The sequence below is a fragment of the Podarcis melisellensis genome, assembly GCF_964234715.1.
Source record: "Podarcis melisellensis genome assembly, chromosome: 3".
NCBI lineage: Eukaryota > Metazoa > Chordata > Lepidosauria > Squamata > Lacertidae > Podarcis > Podarcis melisellensis.
In genome coordinates, this window is record NC_138530.1 from 19,667,446 (window position 1) to 19,693,784 (window position 26,339).

The 26,339-nt window shown below is 44.4% G+C and overlaps 2 protein-coding genes and 1 long non-coding RNA gene across 6 annotated transcripts in view; 2 read left to right on the forward strand and 1 right to left on the reverse strand.

The window, feature by feature from the left end:
* Positions 1-11,121, reverse strand: part of TTC7A (tetratricopeptide repeat domain 7A) — a 180,273-nt gene extending 169,152 nt beyond the window's left edge. The window contains exons 1-2 of the mRNA XM_081903881.1: positions 10,832-11,121; positions 1,126-1,289 (exon numbers count right to left, since the gene is read on the reverse strand). Coding sequence (XP_081760007.1) covers positions 1,126-1,289; positions 10,832-11,009 — 342 coding nt within the window. The 5' untranslated portion in view covers positions 11,010-11,121. The remainder of the gene's footprint in view (positions 1-1,125; positions 1,290-10,831) is intronic.
* A 23-nt stretch (positions 11,122-11,144) lies between these two features.
* LOC309366025 lies at positions 11,145-13,441 on the forward strand. Its single transcript, XR_014166414.1, has 3 exons — positions 11,145-11,275; positions 11,382-11,819; positions 13,331-13,441. It is a non-coding gene; the product is annotated as an uncharacterized lncRNA (long non-coding RNA).
* A 4,089-nt stretch (positions 13,442-17,530) lies between these two features.
* Positions 17,531-23,247, forward strand: MCFD2 (multiple coagulation factor deficiency 2, ER cargo receptor complex subunit). 4 transcript variants are annotated; one of them, XM_081904475.1, is made up of 4 exons: positions 17,531-17,549; positions 20,280-20,432; positions 21,114-21,273; positions 21,804-23,247. In XM_081904475.1, coding segments are annotated over exons 1-4 (447 nt in total). In that variant the 5' UTR covers positions 17,531-17,547; the 3' UTR covers positions 21,936-23,247. The 4 variants fall into 4 exon arrangements, with proteins under 4 accessions (XP_081760601.1, XP_081760600.1, XP_081760602.1 ...); XM_081904474.1 differs by lacking the exon at positions 17,531-17,549 and adding an exon at positions 17,926-18,076; XM_081904476.1 differs by lacking the exon at positions 17,531-17,549 and adding an exon at positions 17,961-18,133.
* The last annotated feature ends 3,092 nt before the right edge of the window (positions 23,248-26,339 follow it).

The window sequence follows — 26,339 nt, forward strand, 5'->3', positions numbered from 1 at the left end:
GAAATAATTGTATAGCCCTACCCAATGCAAATTGAACAGATTTTGGACAGCCTCCCCAAAGCTGCCAAATATCCCTCCCCAATTTGTGGGGTATGAATGGCCCTGTGGAAGAGCGGGATAGTCAGCCACTCAAGGTTAAGCCATGAGCCCTTGTTTAGATGTTGCAGCAAGACAGACTCTGACTTGTTTCCTAGTGGCACAGGAGCAGGTGCAGAGCAGGTGAGGAGCAGAGCAAAAACACTTCCCAGGATTATATACCAGCATATTTTGCATTCACATTAAAGCATAGTGTGTGTTTGTTTTCAATCTTTATTGAGTTTAATTGATAACAAAACATTCTTATATATGGTATTTCAAAAGTCTCATGTAGTTAAGCAGGAATGTATGGTGAAATGAACTGTATAGGAAGGAACTGACTTTTATTTGTAGCTTTTGAAATAGTGTTTGTTTTTAACTATAGTTTAAATGAAATCTGGGGGGAAAGAAATAGGTTTCTTTCCTGAATACTTTAATTTCCCCCCAAAAGCATAACGAAATTTTGGGAAACACTAAAACCCCCCTCATTTGCACTATTTTGTTCCCTTTTAGAATGTGAAGATGTTCATATAAGATCTTTCAAACTGTGTGTCTGTGGAGGTTATTGTTATTGTTTGCTATTACGTTATGTTTTTGCGTTTTTACATTGTAAACTGCCCTGTGATCTTTGGATACAGGGCAATATAGAAATTCAATAAATAACAATGTGATGTGTGAAGCAGATCACAGAATCCTGCAGCAAGGACAATGAATTAGACCAGGCTTCCTCAACCTCAGCCCTCCAGATGTTTTTGGCCTACAAATCCCATGATCCCTAGCTAGCAGGACCAGTGGTCAGGGATGATGGGAATTGTAGTCTCAAAACATCTGGAGGGCCGAGGTAGAGGGAGCCTGGATTAGATTCTAGTGGAGGATTTTCTTCCCTCCTAAATGGAGCAAAAGGAAATGGAATTAATTACTGGAGTCTTTTATGAAACGCTGAGGACTGAGAGACAGATGGGTTCCAACATTTCGTATCTGAGCCTTGCAATTGTGCATCATTAACAGCACGTTAAATGCTCATGTTTTATGTCAGCCGTGGACGCTTACCGGCAACTTCCCTCGGTTTAGAATGCCCGTCAAATACTTTTTGGCGTCGCTCATTTTGGGCTCGGATTTTTCCATTAATGGAACGGCGTCCTTGATTTTGGCAATGTTCTCGTTCAAGCATAGCTCCAGCAGTGCCTCTGCAACTAAAAGGTTCCCATAGTCATCTGCAGGACAGAGTAGACAGAGTAAAGGAAAGTCACACACTCAATGTCATGTTCTCATCTATAGCAGGCCGCAAAGATAAACACAGAAGTTATCCGCTATATAAACATTTTGTTACATAAGGAAGTTAAAATACTGAGAGCAAAAGTTTTTCGCCTACAAAACAACAAGCTCAGACGATTCTCTGCTCATTTTTGGCACAGGCAATGACCATTTTGCACGTGTTCAAAGGGAATACAGAGATTTTTCAGCCCTGAAAAATCTGTACTGGAAATACATCATATTTCAGCTGCAAGGAATGGGCATAATTTTCTCGCCCTCCTAGGAAGCTGGCCGATGCCAAATTGCATAGGTTGGTTTCAGACTTAAGGCAACGATCGTAGGGGAGTAAACCTTTGAATACTGAGGAACTTACTTCTAAATAAGCATGCATAGGATCAACATTTTGCAATTAGGAAAACAACAGGCTAATGCACTAAAAAGTGTGGGGTGAAGTAATGCTTAATAGGGAAAAGGTGTAACCACCAGGCAAGTAAACTGTGATGAATACTCATAAATTTCTTGCAAACAAATCAGAAGGAATGTTCAATAAAGATTGGGTCTAGTCTAACTTCCAGCAAGAATAGTACCACCAAGCCAAAGAATAAAGGTAAAGGTAAAGGTACCCCTGCCCATATGGGCCAGTCGTGTCCGACTCTAGGGTTGTGCGCTCATCTCACTTAAGAGGCCGGGAGCCAGCGCTGTCCGCAGACACTTCCGGGTCACGTGGCCAGCGTGACGAAGCTGCTCTGGCGAGCCGGCACCAGCGCAGCACACGGAAACGCCGTTTACCTTCCCGCTATAAAGCAGTACCTACTTATCTACTTGCACTTAGGGGTGCTTTCGAACTGCTAGGTGGGCAGGAGCTGGGACCGAAAGACGGGAGCTCACCCCGCCGCGGGGATTCGAACCGCCGACCATACGATCGGCAAGTCCTAGGCACTGAGGTTTTACCCACAGTGCCACCCGCGTCCCAGCCAAAGAATATATTGCTCTAAAATGAGAGCAGAGATAGGGGAACCAGTGGCCATCCAGGCGTTGTTGGCCTTCAACTCCCATCAGCCTCAGCCAGCATGCCCAATGGTCAGGACTGATGGGAGCTGTAGTCCAGCAACATATGGTGGGCCACTGTTTCTCCCATCCGTGCTTTAGAGACACGATAAGTCATTGAGCTTACATGGGCAACCAGCCCTATTTTGCCCTATTTTGCCAGCTGCCCAGCCACAGTCAAAATTAAGAAGGTTTCTGTTTGTATAAACATAAGTTGGAGGGAGGGAACAGCATGCATTTTCTTACAGAAGTGCTTCTGCTCCAGTGGCGTTACCTGAGTAGATTCAAAGTGATTTCTTGCAGAGCACTCCAGCCTGCAAGAGGCACTCGTTTCAGCGGAAAGGAATGCAAAGCATACAAAAGGGGAACCTCTGCTCAACCCAGCGGGGAAGCGCGCGCACTCGAACAGCTGCTTCGCGCACAGCGGAGCACCTGCGGGGCTCTGGGTTACGGCAACAAGACACCATCCAGCAAAAGGCAAGTGTGCCGGGCTCCCAAAGCAATTAAAATGAACTTGAGCATGCAATGCACACAGAAAAGTCCTTCACTCTTCACCATTGTTTGAAGTGCATACCGATGGGTCAACAGCAGCCTCCCTCAACCTGCCGCCCTCCAGACAGAACCACAGAATTGTAGAGTTGAGGGACAGCTAGTCGAATACACTACAAGGCCGGAATCTCAGCTGAAGCATCCATGACAGGTGGCCATCCAACCTCTGCTTAAAAACCTCCAAGGAAGGACAGTCCACCGAATCTCACTGCCCAACAGCTTCCTGTCAGAAAGTTTCTTCCTGGCATTTAGTCAGAATCTCCTTTCTTGTAACTTGAATCCACTGGTACAGGTTCTACCAGGAGAAAACAAAGCTCCTCTTCCATACGGCAGTCATTTAGATATTTAATGATGGCTATCATATCTCCTCTTAATCTACTCTTTCCCATGCTAAACATACCTAACTCCCTTAACTCTTCTTCATAAAGCTTGGTTTCCAGACCCTTTTGCTATCCTGGTTGCCTTCTCCTGCGCACATTCTAGCTTGTCAATATCCTTCTTAAACTGTGGCACCTAGATGTTTTGGATTCCAATTCCTATTAACCCTGCCTAGCACATGCTGGTGGGAGTTGTAGTGCATCCGAAACATCTGGGAGGCGCCAGGCTGGATAAGGCTGGTCTACCATGATGGTTTCAGCATTGGACCCCTTTCACAAAGCGCAGCTCCGGTTTCAACCTAAATTAAAATCCATATTCCCAGCCTGTACCTAACAGATTGCTTTGTTAAGCACACGGGTTCATCAGTTAATATTAGCTTTCCTCGGTCTACAGTGGTACCTCTGGTTGCGAACAGGATCCGTTCCAGAGGCCCGTTCGCAACATGAAAAGTGGCGCGTCTGTGCACGCGTGGGTTGCAATTCACCGCTTCTGTGCATGTGTGTTATGTCATTTTGCGCTTCTGCGCATGCGCGAGCGGCGAAACCCGGAAGTAACCCTTTCCGGTACTTCTGGGTCACCATGGGACGTATCCTGAAAGAACGTAACATGAAGCGGACATAACATGAGGTATGACTGTACATAACTCCATGCTCGTCTGCGTGGGTTTGGGGATGTGCCGGGTTGCCCTGGCTTCTACACACACAGCAAGCATGTGTCTAGTCACAACTGTACACACAAAGGCTGCCTCTATATATGTTTGCACCGTGTTCGGGATGTGGGTGGTGCTGTGGTCTAAACCACTGAGCCACTTGGGCTTGCCAATCAGAATGTTGGCGGTTCGAATCCCTGGGACGGGGTGAGCTCCCATTGCTCTGTCCCAGCTCCTGCCAACCTAGCAGTTCGAAAGCACACCAGTGCAAGTAGATAAATAGGTACTGCTGTGGCAGGAAGGTAAACGGCGTTTCCGTGCACTCTGGTTTCCATCACGGTGTTCCAGAAAGCTGTCTGTGGACAAACGCCAGCTCCTTTGGCCTGAAAGCGAGATGAGCGGCACACCCTATAGTGGCCTTTGACTGGACTTAACTGTCCAGAGGTCCTTTACCTTTTTACCTTTTTGCCTTGCACTGTGTGCACAGATACTAGGAGGTATGACTTTTCATCACATTCCTGCTCCTGTGTAGAGGAACACAGAAGCTTTAATGAGCAAGCCATCTTCAAAGGCAGCCCCATGTACAGAGCACTGCAGTAGTCTAGGGCAGTGTTTCCCAACCTTGGGCCTCCAGCTGTTTTTGGACTACAACTCCCATCATCCCTCGCTAGCAAGACCTGTGGTCAAGGATGATGGGAATTGTAGTCCAAAAACAGCTGGAGGCCCAAGGTTGGGGAACACTGGTCTAGGGCATTGCCCGATCATGGCTAACAGCTCTCATGCTGTTAAGTCTTGCTGGGTCCCATTACTCCTCTCTTCACAGCTGAAGCAATTAAACCAGGAAGCTTCTAATTAGCCACAGTCTCCCCATATAAACTACAGAAGTTGTCGCCAACCAGATGTTCTGGACTACAGTTCCCATCAGCCCCAACCAGCACAAGTGTGTGGTTCAAAATGCCTGAAGGGTGCCAGGTTGCCAAAGGCTGCCACACAATGCCCTTCCCTGTGGCTGAACATCATAGAAAAGGTGGACAGGAACCTGCCTGATCGTCTCTGTGGACTCTTCTTCCTTGGAGGTTTTTAAACAGAGGTTGGATGGTCATCTGCCATGGATGCTTTAGCTGAGATTCCTGCATTGCAGGGGGTTGGACTAGATGTCCCTTGGGGTCCCTTCCAACTCTGCAATTCTGTGATCTAAGTCGTCTTCATTTTGTTTTAGCAACTGCATTGAACAGTCATTTCAATGGGCATTAAGGACTCCTTTTATTTTGTACAAGAGACGACTACAGACTTTTTTGAGAAAAAGTGTTTTCAGGAGTTTGTCCTCCACGGCTGTTTTTTCTCACTGTGAGACCTCTGGTAACCTTCCAAGGAATTCCGTGGAACACAGCTTGAAAACGACTGAAACGGTAGCGCTCTAAACTTCAACAGCAGTTTCCTAGCAAAGCAGAAAACCTCATTCGCAATGGAAGGAGACAAGTAGCAACGGAAAAGTGAGTAAGTGCATAAAGGCTGCTTACAAGCTACTGGCCATTTGCAGAGAGTTGGACAGGGGCGGTCACAGTGGACAATAAGAGGATCTTAAAAACAGGAAGCGCTCTTCCCGAAAAGCTCAGAGTGACCTCTTTTACACAACAAAGGGAGTCCTCAGTGCCCATTGAAATAACTGCTCAAGTTCAGTTGTTGTGGGGGGAGGAAGACGACTTGGGCGACTGTTTGCCAACCCTCCAAGGGCTACGTGTCAGTGCTGGGTGCAACCAAAGTAAAATTAATAGTAGTAGTAGTAGTAGTAGTAATAATAATAATAATAATAATAATAATAATAATAATTTATTTATACCCCCACCCATCTGGCTGGGGTTCCCCACTTTGGGCGGCTCCCAACAGAATATTAAAAACACGATAAAACATTCAACCTTAAAAACTTCCCTAAACAGGGCTGCCTTCAGATGTCTTCTAAAAGACAGACAGTCATACCTTGGGTTGAAGCAACTTCAGGATAAGCATTTTCAGGTTGCACTCTGCAGTGACCCGGAAGTAACGGAGCACATTACTTCCTGGTTTCGCCGCTCGCGCATGCGCAGACGCTCAAAATGATGTCGCGCGCATGCGCAGAAGTGGCAAGTCGCGACCCGCGCATGCGCAGACGCAGGTTGTGTTCCCTTCAGGATGAGAACGGGGCTCCGGAACGGATCCCGTTCGCATCCAGGGGTACCACTGTAGTTGTTAATTTATTTATTTGACATCTGATGGGAGGGCGTTCCACAGGGCGGGCACCACTACCGAGAAGGCCCTCTGCCTGCTTCCCTGTAACCTCACTTCTCTCGCGCGGGGGGGGGGGAGAGAACCGCCAGAAGGCCCTCGGAGCTGGACCTTAGTGTCTGGGCTGAACGATGGGGGTGGAGACGCTCCTTCAGGTATAGACGCGGACTATGGCCACCTTCCCCACAAACACACTCGCTTCTGTGCACATGAGCACACCCTGAAGTACATTCGTGCAACATTTTCACCCTCGTTTCTGGGCCATCCCTGGCATTGCCAGGTAACAGGCCTGCTAAGGGTCTCTGAGGAAAGTGTGGCTGAGTGGCAGGACCTCACTCAGTCCAGGATGGGCTCCCTCTCTCACACATACTTCCCAGAGGTCTGCTGCCAACTGTGGAGGATGAGAGAAAAATGTGTGCCAGTATACTTCTGTCTGATGGATAAACACATATGTTCTTGGGCGGGGCTGCCTGGCCAATTTAAAATTTGGCAGGGCAGCCCCTCCAGAGAAATAAAACAGCTCTCCAGCCCTGAGCTGAGGCAGAGATCTGAAAAGTTAATGCAAGAACCTGGCAAATAATTCACTCAACCTCTTTCTCCCCCCACCCCTCCCCAGACCATGTTTTTGAAACGAAAAAGTTTCGCTTTTAAGGTTTATTATGTCCAAGATGCAAGCGAGACACACATGGTGCTTACGATGTTTCCTGGAGATACAGAAGAGACCACAGAATATTTTCTTTTCCCACCTCAACAAGGCTTAAAACAGGATGCAAGAACATGAATCATCGCCCACTTGCTCTAATTTCCACCCCGCTGAGATGAAAAGCCTACAGCACACAAGAGGAAGGCCTAAACCTTTAAAGAGGCACTTGCACTTCCGGAAATATTATTATTATTTCACGTTAGAGCCCGCCCTACCTCCCAAAGGAGCCCAGGGTGGCAAACACATTAAAAAAATTAAAGTCTGGTAGCAGTTAGAAACAGTATCTCAACCAGTGATTTCAGGGTTGCCAAGAATAGTATTTCTCAGACTGTGTAATCAGAACTGTTTTCAGATTCTGCCTGGAAGTCAATTATAAGAGAGACAGGTACACTTCTACATGGAGGGCATTCCACAGATGGGGAGCCGCCACTGAAAAAAACCCTGTCAGGGGGCAATACCAACTAGGCAGTACTACCAACAAGGTTTCACCTGTGGATGTTAGAGTCCAAGATGGCTGATACTGGCAAAGGAAGGAGGTCTTTTACCTCAGTGTTTCCCAACGTTGGGTCGCCAGCTGATTTCGGACTACAATTCCCATCATTCCTGACACTGGTCTTGCTAGCTTAGGGATGATGGGAGTTGTATTCCAAAAACAGCTGGAGACCAAAGGTTGGGAAAAACTGTTTTAGCTAATTGTGTCCCAATACATTTAGGGCTTTACATGTTAGTACTAACCCCTTGAACTGGGCCTGGTGGCTCAGTGTCAGCCAGTGCAGTGCTTCAAGTACTATTATTATTATTATTATTATTATTATTATTATTATTTACTATTCATTTACTTTATTACTCATTCTCCACTGTAAGTTCTCAGGGTGAGGTACAACAATTTGAAATACAACATTCATCCATTTGTTGTTACTGTTGCGGCATTGGTCTGCACTGGGAGATTCACAGAGGATTCAGATATAATCAAAACTCATTTAAAAACAGTCATGGTTTATCCCAAACATAGGCAAACTCAGCCCTCCAGTCATTCCTCAGGTTACAGACGCTTCGGGTTACGTGTTTTCAGGTTATGGGTTACGTGTTTTCAGGTTACAGGTGCGCCGAAACCTGGAAGTACCGGAACGGGTTACTTCCAGGTTTTGGCGCTTGTGCATGCACAGAAACACTAAATTGTGCTTTGCGCATGCACAGAAGTGCCGAATCGTAATCTGCGCGTGCGCAGACTGTGGGTTGCAAACATGCCTCCCACACGGATCATGTTTGCAACCTGAGCGTCCACTGTACAACTCCCATCATCCCTGACCACTAGTCCTGTTAGCTAGGGATGATGGGAGTTGTAGGCCAAAACCATCTGGAGGGCCGAGTTTGCCTATGCCTGGTTTTCCCAAAGAGGGCTGAGAACTGGACTTACTGAGAAAAGGTTTATTATTGTTATTTTTGTTGTTGTTGTTGTTATTTATTTGTACCCCACCCATCTGACTGGGTTGCCTCTCTGGGCAGCTTCTAACATAAAACATAATAAAACATTCAACATTAAAAAGCTTCCCTATATAAGGCTGCCTTCAGATGTCTTCTAAACTGTTTATATAGTTACCCATCTCCTTGACATTTGATGAGAGGGTGATCCAACCAAGAAGGCACATAGCAGGGTGCCGAACCTTTATTTCTAATGGTTTGAGAAGTCAACCGCATCATCCGTCCTAGGAATCAGCTAAATGGAGTTAAAACCAATACAGTGGTACCTCTGGTTGTGAACGGGATCCGTTCCAGAGGCCTGTTTGCAACATGAAAAGAGCGCAACCTGAAGCGCCGTATCTGCGCAGATGCGCGGTGTGATTTGGCATTTGTGTGCATGCATGAAGCGCAATTTAGCGCTTCTGCGCATGCGGAAGCGGCAAAACCCAGAAGTAACCCTTTCCGGGCCTTCCGGGTCACTGCAGGACGTAAGCTGGAAGAACGTAACATGAAGCAAACGTAACATAAGGCATCACTGTAGTGCAATGGAGGGGAATCACACAAGGGGAGGGTAACCCAGCAGGCTCACTGATGTCATCTGCAGGATCCTCTTTGCTATGGCAGGTAAATGAGGAGCTATGGAAGCTTTCATAGAATCATGGAATGACAGAGTTGGGAAAGACCCCCTACAATGCAGAAACTGCAGATAAAGTGTTCCCGGAAAGATGGCTTTCCAACCTGTTTAAAATCTCCAATGAAGGAGAGTCCACCACCCTCCGAGGTTGAACAGCTCTTGCCATCAGAAAGTTATTTAGTCGGAATCTCCATTCTTGTAAATCAAACTCGTTGGTTTGAATCCTACCCTCTGGAGCAGGAGGGAACAAGCTTGACCATCTTCCAAGCGACAACCACTGGAACTTGAAAATGAGTACCATATCACCTGTCGGTCTTCTCCAGGCTAAACCAACTCCCTCAACTGTTCCTCATACAAAGCTAGGTTTCCAGACCTTTCATCAACTTGGTCACCCTTCTCCACACCCGTTCCAGTTTGCCAACATCCTTCCCAAACTGTGGTGCTCACTTACGAGTTTTACCGACGTCCGTGACATATTGGCACGGAGGAAGTCAGAGAATTAGTCCAGTTTATTATTTTAGGATAGCCGACCCTCAGAAATTAGCTGAGCAATGTAACCTATGCTCATTCAGATGCAAGTCCCATTGTGTTTGATGGGTTTACTTCCAGGTAACTGTGTCCCGGACAGCAGCTTTACTAGAGAGTAAGCCCCTTTCTGCATCACTGGGACTTACTTCTGTGTAAACCTGCACATTGTATAGCTGATTTCCTTTGAGACTGCCCTTTTGAACAAGACAGCATCCTCTGATTATTCCTAATGGCAGTAAAATGTGAGAAAAATCATCGAGAGCAACACACAAGACACAAAAAGACGTGTTGGGGAACAAGCAGCTGTGGAGTGCAGATCCAATTACACCTCTGGGGAAACACGGGGGTTGTACTGTGCATTTAAAAAAGCACTTGGCTCTCATGAGGCAAAGCTCATGATGTGCCTGATAAAAACATTTTTTGCTGAGACAAGCCTACCTACCCAGGTATTTAGAGCGCTGGTATGTTTTTACTTTATTTCTAGATTTTTTAAAAAAATGTTTCGATAGTTGTTACTAATAATCCAATTGCAGGCTTCCTCAACCTCGGCTCTCCAGATGTTTTTGGCCTACAACTCCCACGATCCCTAGCTAGCAGGACCAGTGGTCAGGAATGCTGGGAATTGTAGTCTCAAAACATCTGGAGGGCGGAGGTTGAGGAAGCCTGTCCTAATGTTTTCTTTTGTACACCACATTGAGGTTTTCTACGATCTATCAGCTCAGTATAAATTTAACGAAGTGATTAACAACAAAACGGGTGCTTAAACATCACGAAGAACTTTCTGACAGTTAAGAGCTGTTGGAGATTGTGGACTCTCCTTCCTTGGAGGTTTTCAAGCTGAGGTTGGATGTGGCCATCTGTAACCGGATGCTATGGCTGAGATTCCTGCATCGCAGGGGGTCGGACTAGATGACCATGGGACCCCCTTCCAACTCACCCTCAAGCATTGTTTGGGGTGCGGATGAATTAGCTGCTCTTGCAAAAGAGAGTATGGGTGGGTGGGTGGTTGGATCCGGACTAAGTTAGTTGCGCTTAGACTGAAATCAGTGCGTAAAGTTCACATGACTTGGGAGCTGAACCCTGCGGCTTTCTATGGGAGCTGGCTGCGCGCAACTAACTTAACGCAGCGGGGCACAGATTGTGCAACTCTCCCGTCGGGGAAGGTTTTGCTCCGGGAGACCAAAGGACGGCTCCTTGCTAAGGGAAGACAGGAGGGCGGGCGCCGCCGCTGCTGCTTCCATTTCCTGGGGAAGAGAAGCTGCTGGCTGCGGGATCCCCGGCGGCGACTTACCGGACGTTTGGGCTCCTGCGCCGGCTGCTCCCCCCTTGGCCCACTTGTGGCGGGGACTGGCCGCCCGCGTCCTCATCTGCTCCACCACGGCCAGCTGCGTGTCCCACTGGCAATCGGCGCGGCACCTCTCCACCGCCTCTTCCATTTTCAGGTGGAAATGCGAGCCTTTCGCAGCCATCTTAGCGTGGGTGGGTGACTCGTGTACAACAGGGAAGTCCCGGGCAGCCGGGCGTGCGCCTGGGGAACAGCCGGGTTCCCCTCCCCTCGCCCAGCAGGGGCAGGATCGCGCGCTCCCGGGCGCCTGGTGGAAAGGGAGGCGCTGCGGCGAAGGACAGATGTGGTGCCCCTTCCAACCCCCATCAAAAAAACTATCCTCTAAACGCCCCGGTGATCCAGATGTGTGGCAGCTAAGAGGAAGCGCCCCGCGCACAGCGTGACAGGCTGGTAACGTTGCACTGTAGAAGGGAATGGGTTAAAATGGGGGGCAGAAATGGAACAAGAGGGGTCTTTCAGGGTTTATTTGCGTTTATAACTCACCCTTTTCTCAGAGGAACTCAACACATAGAATTGTAGAATTGGAAGGGACCACCAGGATCATCTAGTCTCGTCCAACATGTGGGACTCGAACCCACAACCCTGCGATTAAGAGGCTCGTGCTCTACCGACTGAGGAACCCCTCCTCATTATCTACCGTTTGAGGTAGGTTAGACTGAGAGGCACTGACTGGCAGTGAGCTTGGTGGCCGAGCGGAGATTTGAACCCTGGTCTCCCAGGTCATAGTCCCAACACTCTTAACCATTACACTGCACTGGCCGGTCCCCCCAAAAAGAGGCTGTTAGGGATTTCTGCTTAAATGGGCAATGGGCATTTTCTTTTCTCCTCTCCCCACTTTCACCCAGGTTCTGGGGGTTCCAGGCTAGACCTGAACTTTCAGGCTTGGATTTTAACCTCCTCCTGTGCAAAGAGAGTAAAGGGCCAAAAGTTAGGCGTGAAGACTGTTTTCTGCTTGGGAAGAGTTTTTGCTGTTTGCTTCACTCCACAACCATCAGGCTGCAACCTTAAAGTACAGAACAGTCTGGCTCTTCCTTTGTCCCCAGGAAAAGCTGCAAGGGACTCTCACTTCCTGTTTCTTGACTGATTACTCCACCTGATGTGCCACACACCCCTTCAGGTTTCAGTTTGTCCCCTGCCACACAAGCCCCATGACGATATTACTCTCTTTTGTGCTTGTCACTGAGATGTTTTTGCATTTGTTGTTGCCTTTTGGGCAGGGCCTTTTTTGTTGTGTCACCCAGCATGAGAACCTTCCCTGTCCCAGGAAGCTATGTTGTCTCCTCGTTTGCTTTTGCAGCAAGGGTTTGAATTTTCTGTTTAGATTTTTATTTTGTTTTGCTGTGGACTGGACAGCTCTCTGTTCCTTCTCCTTCATTTTGGGACTTCCAGTGTTTGTGTTATATAGATAATGTGAAGACATAATAAAAGGAGCTTCTCCACCCCCATCGTTCTGCCCGGACACTGAGGTCCAGCTCCAAGGGCCTTCTGGTCATACCTGTCAAGTGTCCCTTATTTGAAGGGACAGTCCCTTATTCCAGCGCCATGTCCTGCTGCTGTCCCTTATTGATGGATGTCCCTTAAATGATGTCCCTTAAATTTCAAAGGAAGCAGCTCCTCTCCCTCCCTCCCTGCCGGCCAGGGAGGAGGGAGGCTCCAACTGTGTTGCTTGGCTGTGTTGCTCACCCAATAAGAAGTCTAAGAACGACTGGGGGGTGGAGCTTGCATGCTTTGTGTGTGGCTAGTTAATGCAAGCTGAGGGGTTTTTTGAATGCTGGACGCCATTTTGTTGCACGTGCTGCTGCAAACTTTGCAGTGCAAAGCCAGGCCGGGGAGCCATCTTAAGTTGAGGTTGCATAGGCCTTGTGGTGCATGTGATTCAGATTCTATTCAGTTGAACCTCTGGTTACAAAGTTGGTTGGACAGTGTTCTCAAAGCTAACAGCATGAGTTTGACCAGACTGCAGGGGGACAGGAAGACGGGAGTGCCTGGAACAGGTGAAGCTGTAGGTCCCTTATTTTGGCTGCTGGTCCCTTATTTTCAAATCTGTAAGTTGACAGCTATGCTTCTGGTGGTTCCCTCCCTATTAGAAGTTACAGGGAACCAGACAGAGGGCCTTCTCAGTAGTGGCACCTTCCCTGTGGAACACCCTCCTATCAGATGTCAAGGAAAGAAACATCTGACTTTTAGAAGACATCTGAAGACAGCCCTGTTTAGTGAAGTTTTTACTGTTTGATGTTTTTAACGTTTGATGTTTTATCGTGTTTTTAATATTCTGTTGTGAGCCGCCCAGAGTGGCTGAGGAAACCCAACCAGATGAGTGGGGTATAAATTATTAATTATAATTATGAAGTAGTATAAATATAAAAGACTGCTTACTATTGCCATTATCCGTGCATGTTCCAGAAGTCTGCACAGCTCTTGAACTGCTCGTTTTTACTCTGTCAGGGACAGCAATGTGGTGGAAAACTTTGAATTGAGAAATTTTCCAATGCACAAACCACATTTGTACCAGGCATAAAGACTGCAAAAGAGGATCAAAGGAATGTTTCTGAGGTCATCTGTGAAAAATCCACACCAAAACCAAAGGGGAATCAAAATAAAGAACATCCAAGATATTCTAAAAACTGCAAAACTATATTATTCAGCATTTAGAGACTTTGAGCATAAGAAGACCTTGTTGGATCACACCATTGGCCCATTTAGTCCAGCATCGTGTTCTCACAGTGGCCAACCAGATGCCTGTGGGAAACCCGTAAGCAAGACTCAAGCACAAAAAAGGAGTGTCCAACTATAGCATGACTTAGACCACAACTTTGCATTTAATGTACAGATTTTTAAAAAATATAAATCATATCAGCTTGAGTAGTGGGGATTATAATGACCAGGATACTGCAGGGGTACAGTAATTTAATCCTTTCCTTTGAGGGAAACCCCTCCTTTGCTGCTGCGGTTTGCTTTGTGAGGACATCACATTCCACAATTTTTAAAATTATTATTATTATTATTATTAAATTTGTGTACCACCCCTGATCCATAGATACTATGCTATTAACGTTTACTTATCTGCACGGTTCTTTTGCACCAGTCACTGCTAAGAGAAATCAAATTTCAAATGTTTCTTTAAAAAAAAAAAAATCAAGGTACAAATATCAACTCCAGAATGCAGTATGCAAATTGAGTGTGTTTCTACAAAATAAGATACATTTGCACAATTCAAAATTTATTCAGAATTTCAGTTTTCTAGGCTTCTTAATATGGCATTTGAGTTTCTCCCGGGAAGACAAACCCACGAAAAATAATTCACTGTTGCAGACTGTGAGTAATGAAACTGATTTCTTCCTTCTAATGATACAATGCTAGCAACATCGCCAGCCCTCTGTCGATTACTTATATGCTGTCTGTCAAGATACAAGTCCTACCAAGGCAGTTTGATAAGTACTGTAACATTAAATTAATGTCCCCAAACCCAACTCTTCTGGACATCAGTCATACAAGAAATATGCAAAATAACTAAGCAGCTATTAGAAGTCACCCCAGAACTGGCCCTACTGAACATCTTCCAAGATAATAATGCCTAATCACATTATAAAGAGCACATAACCCACCTATTCTCAGAAGCCAGAAACATCATGGCCAGACAATGGAGAGACCTGTCATGAGTAAATATGGACCAATGATATCAAATAGTATGGAAAACAGCTTTACTGGAAAGCTAAACAATAGAGTGGTACGTCAGGTTACAGATGCTTCAGGTTACAGACTCTGCTAACCCAGAAATAGTGCTTCAGGTTAAGAACTTTGCTTCAGGATGAGAACAGAACTCGTGCTCCGGCGGCGCGGCAGCAGCAGGAGGCCCCTTTAGCTAAAGTGGTGCTTCAGGTTAATAACAGTTTCAGGTTAAGAACGGACCTCCGGAATGAAGTTCTTAACCCGAGATACCACTGTAAACTGAAATTGACACAGGGACAAATAGAAGAAGACGCCTTCACCCCAGTATGGTTCCCCTTTATCACATACACAGCCCAACAAGACAACGACAAGAATCTGCCAAAAGTATATGAATCATTCTGGCTAACCTGATTCAGAAATACACACACACATGCGCCACTCACATACAAAAACAAATCTCATTACAGCCACCCAAAGACAACCAACCAAACCCTAGGCCAGGGGTCAGCAACCTTTTTCAGCCGTGGGCCAGACCATGCAGGGGGCCAAACTATATATTTTTAAGGGGGGGTGAACAAATTCCTATGCCCCACAAATAACCCAGAGATGCATTTTAAATAAAAGCACACATTCTGCTCATGTAAAAACACCAAGCAGGCCCCACAAATAACCCAGAGATGCATTTTAAATAAAAGCACACATTCTACCCAGGTAAAAACACACTGATTCCTGGACCATCTGGGGGCCGTATTCATAAGGCGATTGGGCTGGATGCGGTCCCTGGGCCTTAGGTTGGTGACCCCTGCCCTAGGCTATCGCCAATCTCTCTCATCACCATGGAAGTATAGCAAGCAAACAGAAAGAGAACCCACACAAGTGACACTGACACAAAACCCCACACATACACTAAGTAGAAAAATAAAAGCATTATACTGCATGCAATGCTAATGTCTCACAACAAATGAAACTGATCCGTAGAAAATGCAAAAAAAGACAATGCATATATTTTTGTAAACAAAGAAACCTTTAATATTTTTTAAAGTGACATTAAATTACATATTTTAAATACACATTAAACCGCAGCATAATATTTAATACCCATCAAGAGCCTTCCCACAAGGCAGTTGGTGGTAGGTTGGCCTGTGGAGTGGTGAGGCAGAAAGTCTAATTAGAACAGGACCTTGGCAGGGTATAAATGATGATTTTATTATTATCACTTAAGGTGGCCTGCATCCCTCTCTACATTTGCTACGTAGAAGGCAAATTGCATTCATCTCAGTTCTGTGTGATATGTGTGGGCTGAAGGCAGAGTATAAGAAGAGTTATTATGAAACACATCAGAATTAATGTCAGGTAATTGGAGCCACACCTATATAGCCACTGCTAAGCATCCAGAGTCTGTATTCTAGGACGTAATGTTCAGAAGGAAGTTTCACTGACTTCATGGGGAGCTCACTTTTGATTGAAGTCCTTGGGAGGAAACTAATAAAAATTATTTAAAAGAAGAAGAATTTACAGGGGGGAGGAAAGGAAGTCTTGTTTATTATTGATGTATTTATTGAATTTATATACCGCCCTTCACCTGAGGATAGCAGGGTGGTTTACAGTATAAAAACACAAAAATAAATACCATAATAAACAAAACAATAACCACGCACACACAGTTTAAAAGACCATAGATTCTTGAATCAGAGCCAAAGGAATATCAACATTTTCGCCTGGCACCTAAAGATATGTAATGAAGGTGCCAGGCAAGTGTCCTTAGGAAGAGCATTCCACAAACGGAGTCACCACAAAAAAGGCCCGTTACTGTATTACTGCCCTATGGACCTCTCATGGAGGGGGAAAGCTATGGGATCGATTTATTTGTAACATTTATTCTGAGAAGCTCAAGAGGCAGGGCAACAGGTGATTCCACTACTACAAGTCAAGGCACATGGTACCCCAGGCCAGCTAAATTATTTTGCCACTTCATGCAGAAAGTCCCACAAGCACCTCCTCACTTTCCTTACAGTAAAAATATAACCACAATCGGTTATATAACTAACATTTCCCTGCCCTTCCATGGTACCCAAACACAGCTACTTGAGATGACTGTCTCTCTCTGCCTAATGACAGAGCAGGCATTCCCTATTTTATCTTCATTCCCTATTTTATCTTTATGGTGTAGAAAAGGCCCAAGCTACTGACTGGCCCAAATTCATGTGCCGAGTTTTATTGCTAAGGGTGGATTTGACCCTATACCTGCCAACTCATTGGCAAGTTAACCACTTCACGACATTGTTTGTTATCTAGTATTACTATTATTAGATTTCTCACCCACCCTTCACCACGTGGTCCCTGGGACAGGTTACAGAATTGTATAAATACAATATTGTACTGAAAACAGTTAAAACAACCCAAGATGATGAAGTTGTTGCTAAATTTGTATACCACCCTTCATCCAAACACCACAACAGAAAAATGCATAATAAAAAACCCAATAACCGCACTCCCACACATCATCATCATTATGGCACCTGAGGGAAACCACAAAAACAATGTCCATCCTAACCATGACAGGGGGAAAGGGGCAAGCGAAATTACTCAAAAGCCAGATTCTTGTCCTTTTTAAATTTCATTTAAAAATGAATTTAAATTTTACACTAAATTAAATTTAATTACATTACATTAAATTTTACAATCATTTTTAATGTACATTACATTACATTTTACAATCATTTTAACGACTTCCCCCTTTCTGTGGTCCCTTAAATTTATTTTTAATATCTTCTGCATATCCAAATTAGCTCATTTATTCATCTGCTTTAAATATATACTGTTATAAAACTGCAGGTTATTACAAGAATCCTGCCAATGTTTTCGTTTTGGGAACCCCAGCCTCATTCACACAACCAGCGAGAGCTCCGAGGGCTCGCTAGTCGTGCTAAAAGCGCTGCAACTGACCAAACCCAACAGCCGCACCTCAGCCTAGGAGAGAGGAACGCGTGCCGATGTTAGTCAAATGAGGCAACCTAGGGACAAAGTGGGCGGGTCTTCACGTAGTCTTGCAGCGATTGGCTATCCGAGTCCACGCCGGCGATGATTGAAAGGGGACCGGGCGTACCAGAGGAAAGTTGAGAGGCGCACCCGCCCATGTTAGCATAGGCAGAGGGAGGGCCGTAAACGAGTTCTTTACGGCGATTGGGTACCTGAGACCCTCTGCCGGCAATGACTGAAAGAGCACCGGGCGTACCAGAGGAAAGCGGGGGGTGGGGTTTCCTTCCCTTTCTTTTTTTTTAAAGACCCGCCCTTTGAGCGGAACGTTGGAAAGGAGCGAAGCCACGTCATGAGATCGGAGGGAGGGGCGTGGCCACGGAGCCGGGAGGGGGAGGGAAAGGGGCGTGGCATCTGCCCGCCGCACCTGGGCGTTCGACGTAAAACTCCGAGGCGGCCGAAGCCAATAGCCGGAGAGTTGGGCGGTGGCAGGACGCAAGCGCGGAGAGTTCAGGGGTGGCCGCGAGAGGAGGCGATGGTGGCCGGGTAGGTCCAAACTTCGTCCGGTGTCGCTTTAGGAGGAGCTGGCGGCGCTGGGAGCAGGTGAGGCGGTGGGGTCAGTCCCCATTGTCCTGGGCTTTTGCCACCTGAGGCATTAACAGGGCACTCTTACCTAGAAGAAGCCATAGAGTTCAGTGGGGCTTACTCCCGCGTAAGTGGCTGCAGGACCAAGCCCTGTTGAGTTCTATGGGGCAGCATTCCCTGCCTTGGAAAGCGGGGCGGGCAGCTTTTATTCAGAAAGGAAAGCAGACCGACCAACCACCAATATATATATATATATATATATATATATATATATATATATATATATATATTAAAAGGTTGCCTCAGGTGTCGGCCCTGCTCAGAGTAGACCTGTTGAAACCAATGGGCATTTGTTTTGCCATAGAAGGGGGTGGATGGGTGTTAAGAAACCTATTCCCATCCCCCCCCCGCACAAAAAATAAGAACATTAAAAATCTTTTTAAAACTCTAAAAAGAAAGAGAGAGGGAGAAAATGTGCTGTCGCTTTTCTGCGTTGCAGGCTGTCTTCAATATCTCTTATTTCCCCAGCCCAGAAAAGCAGAATAGGAAATAATGTTAATCATCTTACAGGTTAATAAATAGGAGTAAACCGCTCACAGGGAAAAAAAAAACCTCCAGTGAGAGAGCTGTTTCCAGTTATAAACCTCATCCCTGATCAAATAATGCCCAGACTTTTAGCCAAAATTTAATTGGCGGAGTACAAGTTTAAAAAAAAAAACGGGGAAGAGGGGAGAGGATATGTGCTTTCCTTTTCATTTCTTCACATTACAGTTGTATTGTTCCAGCTGCTGCTGGAATTAGTGCCAGGTTTGCTTACCAAGCAGAACTGGAGAGCTGGGAGATGGCTTAAGTTGTGTATGTACTGCTTTATGCTTGATGAAGGGAAGGGGGGAATGAGTTAACAGGGGGGCTCATAGTGGAAAGGCCAAGGGGTCAACGATTTCTAGAGGTTTGTCTTTGTACTTCAAAGTCTAAAGGTTTGTTGATAGTGCCTTGCAAAATCCCAAATCTGGGTTCAAACAAATAGAAACTACTAGTAGTACTTCTATTTGGTTTGTATTTAGCACCCACCATATGCTAGGAGATACTCAGTTACTATCACACCGCATTTCATCCCCTATGGTATTAAAATGGTTAGAACTTCCAGATCCACTAAACAACTGGATTTTTATTTTTTTAAAGGGTTCAGGCATGACTACATTAAAATGTATGGTTGGGAGATAGACTTATTTAGTGGGCACATGTAGCAAGTAACAGCTGGTGTACCCATAGTGAATAGATAAAGTTGGAGGGGAGGAGGAAATGCCACCTCTGCCATTAGCTTTTTAATCCAGCCTGATTCTAAGCACTGTGGGTGCAATGCACATTGTTGTTAAACTCTTAATATTCACACTCTTGTCCCAGTAATTGACTGCCATGCATTGTGTGCTGATTGCATTAAGTGCAATTGACAGTTCTTGGCTATTCAAAAGGTCTCTGCACAAAGTGGCTTACAGTAGGAAATACTGTAGTTTAAAATGGGAAAAGAGGAAGTACGTAGAACCTTAAATGTGACACGTTACACACAGTGTCACAATAAATTAGGTAATTAGACTTTGGCATTTGAGTGAATATGCAGAATTTGCAATAAGCTTGATGTTATCTCAAGAAATGTAAAGGTTTCCTGGCAGACAGCTGTGCTCCTTGATTCCTTCATTTACATCCCAGACTGCCTATTCCACCTGTGCGAAAGTCTACTTTGAACTGTGCCAGGTGTTCAGCTAAAGGTTGAATACCAAACAAGTTCCTGGTTAACAGATGCTGGACTCCCTACTGAAAATGAGGTTTAACAATATGTAAGCATGACACAGCCAGTCTTTTGAAGTAAGAAGGCATAGCTAGGCAGGTGGCCTTATTACTGTGCATCTGTGAACTTTCGTCAATACCTAGAACATATTTTCATTGTGGCTTTTCATGGCAACTCAGTTTTGGTTGTGGAAACCCAAAATGCAGGTAGTAGGAGGAATAAGAAAATAGAGACTCTAAAAGGTATAAGTGGCTGATTGTTACCCACAATTGTAGTAGTTGTTGTTTTATTCTTATATGTATTTAATTAATCATAACATTTATTAGCTGCCTTTCCAAGTAAATGGTCACTCTGTCTTTTTTTTTTTTTTTTTGCTAGGACCATGGCTGTTACACAACCAAGGATTTCTACGCTATATTTCCTCTGTTGCCTAGTCCTTGCGTCTTCTATGTCCTCTTTTGCAGAGGACCACGCAGATGGGAGTCATCAGGCAAACGTGCGTCTTGATAAGAACATGGTACAAGATAAGGAGTATGTATTCTCTGCAGTCACACTCAATATAAATATGGGGGGGAAAGGAGGGTCTGATAATGGCATTTGATATAATAGCAGAATTGAATTCAACAAAATGTTCCAGTGCAGAGTGCCAGCCAGCCAGCCAGCCTTTTTCCTACTCCATTTCCCCTCCCACCTGACTTTCTGTCTCATCCCCTGCACACACAAACAAACACACCAGTCAGTCAGCATGCTGTGGTTACTGAGCACACTCGGTTCCCATTGGGCTCTGTTTAGGTAAGTTCGGAAAGCCTTTGTCCCTCCAAAAGGGGCTGAACTACAACTCCCATCAGCCTCTGCAAGCATGGCCGACGGCAATATTGCCTGTGAAATCTCTCATAAGCTCTGTTTCATGCAGTCCACCTGGCATGACTGCAACTAACATGTTTTTGTTGTTGTTGTTGTTGTTGTTATATACAGTAAATAGTCTCAGGGGAAGCTCAAGCAGTCTTGGGACTGTGTGGGGGAGAAGATTATTTCTCTTTCCTCTCTGCTGTGGTCCCATCTCTCTGAAAATAGTATCCACATTTCATTCGAAGTCTGGCTTTTAAATGCATATTGCATTACCTATATGCACACATCTGCATGTTCGTTGCATTCAGTGGGTGTGTGGTTGTATCGGTGCGCACTAAGATTCGTCGTATTCTTAATCTGCAGCCACATCATGGAACATTTAGAAGGCGTCATTGACAAACCAGAATCTGAGATGTCGCCACAAGAGCTGCAGCTTCATTACTTCAAAATGCATGACTACGATGGCAACAATCTGCTTGATGGGCTTGAACTTGCCACTGCCATCTCACATGTTCACAAAGAGGTGAGCGCTAATTTCCTGGAACAGAAAATCTGATAGGCTGGTGAACAGTGTCTGTGAGCAAGCTTATCTTTTAATATATATGGGTTGGAAATGTCTATAACATTTTGCGTATATATATATATGTGTGTGTGTGTGTGTGTGTGTGTGTGTGTGTGGCAGTTTAATCCGAAGACTTATCCCTTGGGGATCAGCTCTCTCAAAGATTCCACGCTATACCAAATTTTAAATAACCTGTAGATTACAAAACTTGCCAATAGTTTTTAAGTGTGACCTGGTTTGAGGGGTGGGTGAGCGGAGGAGCTGCAGCACTGCTTTGAGAGACGGTCAAATTGAAAATCTTGTTTTGTACCTTTCTGAGTCTTAAGACCTGCCAGGCCCACTCAACTTTTTTCTAGCCTTCATTAGCTAATTTCTAGGAAACCCAAGTGCAGCCCTCAAGGGCAGAATACAGAGTGGGACTGTTCGGATTTCCAAATGTGCTCGTCTGCTAAAACCAATCTATCTTCTCTTCCCCCCCCCCTTTCCTGTAGGAAGGTGGAGAACACACCCAGACAATGAAAGATGAGGAGTTAATTAGTTTGATAGACGGCGTCTTGCGTGATGATGATAAAAATAATGATGGCTACATTGACTATGCTGAGTTTGCAAAGTCACTGGAATGATGATTTCTTTAAAAATCTTTTAGTTCATGTGACCCAGTACAATGTGATTCCTTACTGTATGTTGGTTTGTGTGTTCTCTACCCTTTGGGCTGCAAAATTAATGGTAGAAAAGTGAGATGGCTACACTTTCGTTTCTTATACTTTGGAGAGCAAAAAGATTACGATGGGAACTATTATTTGATACAGTGTTATTAGTTAACAATGGAAAAATACAACCCATCTGTGTTAGCAAATTATTTGGCGGTTATCTTAAAAACTTCATCTAAGCTATCATCTAAGTCACTGTACTCCAGAATAACTTCTGGAGGACTCAAAAAGGCATTAATTATAAAGGTCATAGCACTACAGAGTCTTAAATGCCATAATTATATCCTAAAACCAACAGTATGATTTTGTGTTTGTGCTTTGAGTTCACCATTATTATTATTATTATTTTGCAAAAATTGGGAGTATAGGCACGATGCAAGTTTAAACTCTTTCAAGATCTATCAGCAGGAGAGTTAAGTAGCTAATTAAATCTCCATTAAAATGGATGAGTTTAAAAGTGCTTAGTCTTTGCACTGTACCCTAAATCTCTAAATAGATGTTTGTCATTGTAGACATATGTCTGTCTTTCAGTTGTCTCATCTTTTGTCTTTCAGTTGTCTCATGTTCTGTCACTACTTTACTGGGTTTTGCTGTTCCTTAAATTATAACCTTATAAGAAAACTGGTTGTTGAATTTTAAATTAAGTATATATATATATATTATATACTTAATATATTTAGTGTTATGTGTATTATACACCATCAGTACAGTATTTTACTTCGGAGTTCGTTTTCAGAAAGTGTAGGTTAAATACTTTCATTCAATGAGGTCTTAATGCCAAGAACTATGTTAGCTAATGAAAGTTTATAATCACACTGAAATGCTGCCATGTTAAGGTTCTTGCCAGTGTACCTTGACACAAATTCATGGTGTGAGCTATGAAAAGACTTTCTCATTTTTTTCCTAAAAGAAACTCTATAACGAGTGTTTAAATACTTGAATGGTCTGCTTATTCTAAAGGATTCTAAAACTATATACATCTATGTTGTCTTAACAGCCTTGTGCAGATCTACAGTGATAATCTAAACTGCCCTGTTGTTTGTCCTGTTGTATAAAACAGAAGCATACATTTAATCAAGCGAACTATATTCAGAAACAGAAAGCCAAAATGCTCCTCTGTAAATTGCGTAAGAGACCTATTTTCTGTATAAAAAATATTCTTATATGAAGTGCATTTGTAAAAATTGCTTCCTTTGTTAACTGTGTAATAAAAATGTGGATTGTACTATGTTCGTCTAATGTCAAAATTGTTAGGTTTTAAGCATAGTTCATGCGATAAATACAAAAGCAATAAAATCTGATGTGCTGGAAGCTTTTACCCCCTCAAACATGGGAAATATGCATAAATTCTGCAAATGTACTTACTTCCTATACCAGTCTTCCTTCTCACACATCTTTTCATGCTAATACCGTTTGAACGAGACCACGCTAGAAAGTTTGCAGAGCTCTAACTTTTGTGTTTCAAACTGTTTTCTTTAAAATAGGGGGGGGAGCAACCTGTGTCTTCAGACTTTGTTGGGCTCCCACTTTTGACCATCCCAAGGTTGCTGCGGTTGATGAGAAAGTTCAGCAGCATTCAGAAAGCCACAAGTACCCGCTTGGTTCTTCAGGTCCTAGAAGTGAAAAGATGAGTGCTAAATCATTTTCTCCCTACCAAGCCATTCCTTCATTTACTCTCTTGGGCATTTGGTACCCATCTGTCTCGAAAGACAGTGGAGTGTTCCTCTGGGGATGAAGCCAAACGGCTGCAGAATCACTGTGGCTACAGAGACCAGTAACACATACAGGTGAAACTCGAAAAATTAGAATATCATGGAAAAGTTCATTTATTTCAGTAATTCAACTTAAAAGGTGAAACTAATATAGGAGATAGACTCATGACATGCAAAGTGAGATACAGTGTTACATACGCTTCAGGTTACAGACTCCACTAACCCAGAAATAGTGTTTCAGGTTAAGAACTTTGCTTCAGGATGAGAACAGAAATCGGGTTCCGGCAGCAGGAGGCCCCATGAGCTAAAGTGGTGCTTCAGGTTAAGAACAGTTTCAGGTTAAGAACGGACCTCCAGAACGAATTAAGTTCTTAACCCGAGGTACCACTGTATGTCAAGCCTTTGTTATAATTGTGATGATCATGGCATACAGTTGATGAAAATCCCACATTAGCAGTCTCAAAGAATTAGAATATTAAATGAAATCAGCAAAACAAGGATTGCAAATGCAGCAATATTGGACTTCTGAGAAGTAGAAGCATGCATATGTACCCAGTACTTGGTTTGGGCCCCTTTTGCATCAATTACTGCCTCAATGCGGCAGTAAAGGCTTGACATATCTCGCTTTGCATGTCATGTCATGAGTCTATCTCATATATTAGTTTCACCTTTTAAGTTGAATTACTGAAATAAACTTTTCCACAATATTCTAATTTTTCGAGTTTCATCGGTAACTGCAGCCTCCCACATCATTTTTTCCCCCTGCCTTAAGCGCACCAAAGTGCAGAACCCTGGGCAGTGTGTATGAAGGTCCTGAGCTACCCAGACAACAAGACTCCCCTCTGGACTTCACTGATGTGGTCCAAAGGAAAGCAGAGCAATGATTTGGGCACCAGCTTGGCTGCAGGAGTTGCCAGAATGAGGCCTACAAGGCGTCATTCATCTTGGAGACCCCACTCCGGATTTGTGTAGGGTTTACTCCCTTGCCCTTTTTTTCTCCCCAAGATGTCCTGCGAGGCATCAGGTATGGAATTTTCCTTGGGGTTTACTCCCCAAGCCTTTCTCACGAATGATCATAGCCACAGATTTAGCAGAGATTTAGGATCAGAGTTTTCCTTCTCTTGAGAGGATTCAGTGCTAAGGGAATGCATGCAGTAGCCACTAGATGGCACGACAGATTACATTTGCTGCTTTTAGGGTTTGTAAATTGGAATTGTTGAAAGGAAGAGAACAAAAAACTGTTTTTTACTGGCCTTAAGAAGGCCCCAGGTTCATCACCTGTTACTATTGTAACAAGGCAAGGTTACCCCGGTCTACGCGCTCTCAACACTTACTGTATTATGAAAACGCAGCTGACACCGACAAAAGGCATTCAGAACATTGCATCGAAATCACTGCATCACACACCCCTCTCTCAGTAATTCTGTCATTAAACAGGCCAAGGCTCTTCAAAATCACCTGTCCTTTCCAAGACCAATAGATGAAGCCAAAAGTTTTGCATGGAGTCCAAAGCGCTTGAGCTATGACAAGCCAAATACGCTTTTTTGAAAAAATGCACGAGGTGACCTCATTTTCTCCTTCTTCCCTTGCATCTCTTAAACACCTTGTCCAAGTTTCTGCGCCTCATCTCCCTCTCTGCCCCCTACTCCATTTTCTGGAATACGATCCTATTAGCAACATTTCCAAGGTGACATTTTACAAGCTTATGAATGAGGCTTGCTTCAACGAAGCCACTCCGATGTAAGTGTGCGGAATCTTTCACTTCTCCATAAAATGCATTGCACTTTGAGGATGTTCAGGACCCCGAACATTAATTACCATAATATTTTTATTTTTAAACAACTTTCAAAAAATGTTTTCATATATATCAAGAACATGTAATAAAAAAAATACAATGCATTAAAATGATGTTTGGTTTGGTTTGGTTGGTATACAACACATACCTTTTATGTTATTACAGTGGTACCTCGGGTTACATACGCTTCAGGTTACATACACTTCAGGTTACATACGCTGCAGGTTACAGACTCCGCTAACCTAGAAATAGTGCTTCACGTTAAGAACTTTGCTTCAGGATGAGAACAGAAATCGTGCTCCGGCGGCGCAGCAGCAGCAGCAGGAGGCCCCATTAGCTAAAGTGGTGCTTCAGGTTAAGAACTGTTTCAGGTTAAGAACGGACCTCTGGAACGAATTAAGTACTTAACCCAAGGTACCACTGTATTTCATAATTTGTAGGGAGAAAGAACAGGGAAGAGCAATGCATTGTTTCATCTCAGCCTATCAAGCCCCTCCAGGGAAGTTCTGACCTGAAGCGGGTGTTGAGGTCCCAGTTTTACTAGCTGCCCACAGAATGACCCCGCCCCACGGTCATATGACATCATCTCCCATGTTTGTTTGTCTCTTTGTACTTGCTTTGTCAGTCTTTCCATTAAGGCCTGTTGCCATATTCACATTTTCCATTCTTGAAATGTTCCTCCTCAAAGGGAAAAAAAGAAGGATCCATTTCAGCAGAAACGAGTGAAGGTACCTTTAAACTTACACACCAATGGTCTCTCACAGGGACGTGCGGTCAGTGGACTAGGGGGATTAGTCCTTAAAATGTTAC

Bases quoted from the DNA above. Each gene is read 5' to 3' on its own strand.
- MCFD2 (XM_081904474.1), top strand. The intron at 20,433-21,113 runs GTATGTATTCTC...CTTAATCTGCAG, and splicing joins AACATGGTACAAGATAAGGA to CCACATCATGGAACATTTAG. The intron at 21,274-21,803 runs GTGAGCGCTAAT...CCTTTCCTGTAG, and splicing joins TCTCACATGTTCACAAAGAG to GAAGGTGGAGAACACACCCA.